General features: G+C 52.5%; 1 protein-coding gene across 1 annotated transcript in view; it reads right to left on the bottom strand.

Annotated features, from left to right (window-relative positions):
• Window positions 1–5: 5 nt before the first annotated feature.
• The window catches only part of CASK (calcium/calmodulin dependent serine protein kinase), a gene marked incomplete at its 3' end in the record, with an annotated part of 276,912 nt that continues 273,074 nt past the window's right edge, over window positions 6–3,843 (bottom strand). Inside the window, exons 24-25 of the mRNA XM_077768526.1 lie at window positions 3,134–3,217; window positions 6–176 (exon numbers count right to left, since the gene is read on the bottom strand). Of these exons, the coding sequence (XP_077624652.1) occupies window positions 6–176; window positions 3,134–3,217 (255 nt within the window). The remainder of the gene's footprint in view (window positions 177–3,133; window positions 3,218–3,843) is intronic.

Raw genomic sequence — 3,843 nt, 5'->3', positions numbered from 1 at the left:
CAAAAGACCCAGGAGACCGGGACCCACTGTGGGGCCGTGCACACGAGCTCCACGGCTTCCTCCAGGTGTCTGATTGTCTCATCAATTTCATTGTTGATAATTGTGAGATCGAAGTAGTGTGCGTATGTTCTCTGTAAGATGTCAGACTCCTTCTGCAGACGCTGAAGAGATTCGTCCTGAATGGCGGGGGGACGGGGGGCGTGGGAGGAGGGAAAAAGCAAAGAGAAGGGAGAAGTCAGCTGGAGTCTTTCTCTCTCCACGTTCCCCTTACTCTCCGTGTCCCAAGCAGTTGAGGCTGGACCTCGATGTGCTGCATCTGGGCACGAGGCCAAGTCCGCTTCGTGACAGAGGAGGCGGTGGGCCCCGAGACGGCAAGGTCACAGGGGACTGCTCACCACGCCACAGGAGCTCCACGCCAAACCGGGGGACCAGAGAAACCACACTCTTGGGCAAACACAACGCCCCGCTGGCCCGGCTGCCCCCATCTGCCCCAGAGGGAGCCAGTCTCCCGACCAAGCAGGGCAGTGAGGGCTCCGGAGGTGAGGCCGGGGCGCTGCACCCCCCTGNCCCTCCTCTCCTTAGAAGTCCAGGAGGTTCCAGGAATTCAATTACATATAATGGCCCTCACTCAATAGCAGTGGATGCCAGAGGCAAAAGCTTTTTGGATGTTGCAAATAATGGATGAAATAAGGCCATTTCCCAGATACAACAGCAACTGGCATCTGATGAGTCTCCTCAAACTGCTCTACTCTGGAAATGGCCAAACAGATGTCACTGGTCAGAAGGACTCGTACCTCTCAGGGAAAAAAACTCCAGGGGGCTTTGCTGCAGGAAAGGACTTTCCCTCAACTCCTAGAGCAGATTTTGAGAGCCCTTGTCGGGGTCAGCCCACAGGAGGCGGCAATTGAGGGTCCCTAGTTTGTCGCACGAGTCCTACTTCAGCCTCAGGATCTCTTAAAGGCCACCAGAGAGTCCGCCTCTGGATCCTCACAGGGCGGACACTGTCAGGCCGAACTTTCAACGNTTACCCCCGCCTCTCCCCCAACACGAGGTAAGGAAGGAAGGTACTGGGCCGGATCTTCCGTATGTGGAGACAGAGTTAATACCTGAGTTAACATCGTTCCCCCTGACTGGAGTATAAACTTGTCTTGTGTGCCCTGTCATCGCTGTGCCCAGCAGTTGGCACTGTGCCCTGCACACAGCACGCGCTTACTGAAGGCCATGGAAGGAAAACACCTGGCTAACACTGCCCATTATGGGGTTTGATGAGTGTTAAATCTATAATCAAGAGTGAAAGCTACTCTGCTAGGAAATGGAGGCCCATGGCGATGGACACAGACCTCCAGAAACACTGCAGGATGTGGGAGCCATGGTGCCCAGAGCTGGCTTAGCACCCTTCCTCTTCTCTGAGGCCCATCCATTATTTTGAGAAACTCTTCCTGATGAGGCCCAGTCTGTGGATGTGAGTCTCTGGGAAGGGGATCGAAAGTGGTCTCACTGGATCCCATCGTGGCACCACGGTGCAGGTGGACAGTTACCAGGCGAGCCGGGGACCCCATCTTTTCTCTCGGGATTGTCGGATGTGGTTTGTTGTCTTCCACTGGGGTTTCAAAGCAGGGAATGGTGTGCTTGGACGTGCAGGGTTCACTACTACAGTGTAAAGACCTCAGTTCCTCACCACCTTCTAAGGTCCTATCAACACACTTTCCGCTTGCCCTTAAAGCAGAGTATTTTCACTGGGGCTGTACTCTACAACGAACAATGCAGAAGCCCCATTTTAGAAAACACTCATTCAGCCAAAGATGGCAGTACATCCTGCCAGCCTGGGAAGAGATCACATCTACCACGTCACTCTCCGGACTAGGGGACTCCTGGAGACCACGGCAGAGTTTAGGATTTGCTCAAAAAGCTGGGCCGATGAAAACATTCAAGAAAACATATGGCTGATGGCATCCATTTTTAAATGTAGCTCTCTTTACAGAAAAAGAAAGCTTCCTCCTAAGGACCTTATAGGCTGAAGCTATATTTGCCTGTTTCTTCCTCTACAACACCTGTCTGTGGGCTTGCCTTCCGCATGAGTGGGGTTAACTCCGTGAAAACAAAATGCCTCTATTCTACCAGCAGAAGCCAGGATTTATGGGAGGGAAAGGTCTACGTTCTACGTCTAGGAAAGGAAACAAGGCTGTATTTCATCACCTCCTAGCTGGTACTTACGGGCAATTTTCTGCACCATTTTGGCAGCTATGGAAAATTAGTAAAAGGGCAGAAAAACAGGCAAAAACAAAAAACAAAGATGACAATGCAAGAAAAATACATGGCAACCAAAGGATAAGTGCTAAGCACAACGTGGGGTTTCACACAGGCTGGGGTGTTAACGGAGATGGGAAAGGCGGATTTACAAAGGGATACGCCATTTGCAAACGAGGGGACAAACACTAATGACCGGAAGTATGAGTAACACAGATACGTAAAGATTTAGCCTTCCTCAGAGGCATGCAATGTGAACACTTCCAAGCCTTGACTATAGCGTTCTGGGCTCAGGTGGGTTTAGGCCGGTGGTTAACTGAATAGAGCCAAGAACCCTCTGGTGGTATCTCGACCCAGCAGAAGCAATGGAGGCCTTCGTGCACGAGACTCTTAAGAGCGACCCTGCAGCAGATCGGCACGGATGCACTTACCAGACACTCCGTGACCACCCTCTGATCCGCCCAGCCACAGAAGGCCTCTGGGCCGGCCCGATACTAGAGGGTGACAGCAACTCTCAAAAGCACCATCTCTGCGGCAGCTGCTGGCCGCATTTAGCCTGACAGGAGACAGAGCTCATGTCCAGGTTTGGTGTCTCCAGGGACCTGCACGGGCTCCACTCCAGAGGCTGCCTAAGGGCCCTGGGGCAGCCGGGCCAGGGTCACGAGTTGCTTACGGCACTCTTCTGGCAAAGCAATCACCGGTATAGAGCTGGGCCTGCGCGGCGTGCCACTGTCTTAGCAAGGTGACCGTCGAGGCTGGAGGGGGCCGGCGGTGGCCTGGCAAGCCCCCGGGCCTTCATTTCCTTGTCCTACTGCCGTGGGGCTTTGGTTTTGCACACACAACACACACGGATCCTAACAGCGGGCCAAAACGGAGCGACCCTTACCTCATTTAAACCCGGAGTGATAGTCGGTGCAGCAATAAAAACAACAAAAGGAGCGAACTCTGCAGTCCTCAGGACCTTCAGTGCCTGTGTACAAAGCAAAAACTGGGACTTAGAAATCACGAGTGCAGCATTCAACAGAGTCTGGAAGAAATCACACAATGGAAAAAGCCCTTGATTCAAAGTTTTGGCAGGGGATTATTCAATTCGCCAGCTTTATAAGTGACTTCTGTTACTCCTTTTCTTCCAAAGGATGGAGCACAGCCATCAGCAAACAAAAGGTGACAAACCGGATGTTTTTGAGAACAAATCTAATGAATCACTAGGACTGACTTTTCTTCAGCTACGTCACCAACTGGTTATGTTGGTTAAGATTCATTTAAACCTAGCTACTAGTTGTAGCCTGACTTTGTAGTTGATGGGAAATGTGTTTTGGGGTAGGCCTGGCGCAGCGGGCTGGCTCCGCCTCTGAGCTACAGCCCACTTCACCGCGCTTCTATCTTCGAACTGCTAACAAGGCTGGTGAGTCCCCACCACTGTCACTGTGATGCCGTGTTCATGCTTATGGGGCCTTCTGAGTTGCCCTGATGCAAGGACCCCACGGGGCTCACAGGGAAGGGACACCTTGTCCGGGGCTGGAGTCCAGAGCCACTAAATGAGCTCCGTAGCTGTGGGTAACTGGTAGACCCGCAGGAAAATGCTGCCCTAGAGGG

This window comes from Crocuta crocuta, unplaced genomic scaffold, assembly GCF_008692635.1.
Source record: "Crocuta crocuta isolate KB4526 unplaced genomic scaffold, BGI_CrCroc_1.0 scaffold467, whole genome shotgun sequence".
In the NCBI taxonomy this organism is placed as follows: Eukaryota; Metazoa; Chordata; class Mammalia; order Carnivora; family Hyaenidae; genus Crocuta; species Crocuta crocuta.
This window is presented reverse-complemented; position numbering and strand designations above follow the sequence as displayed.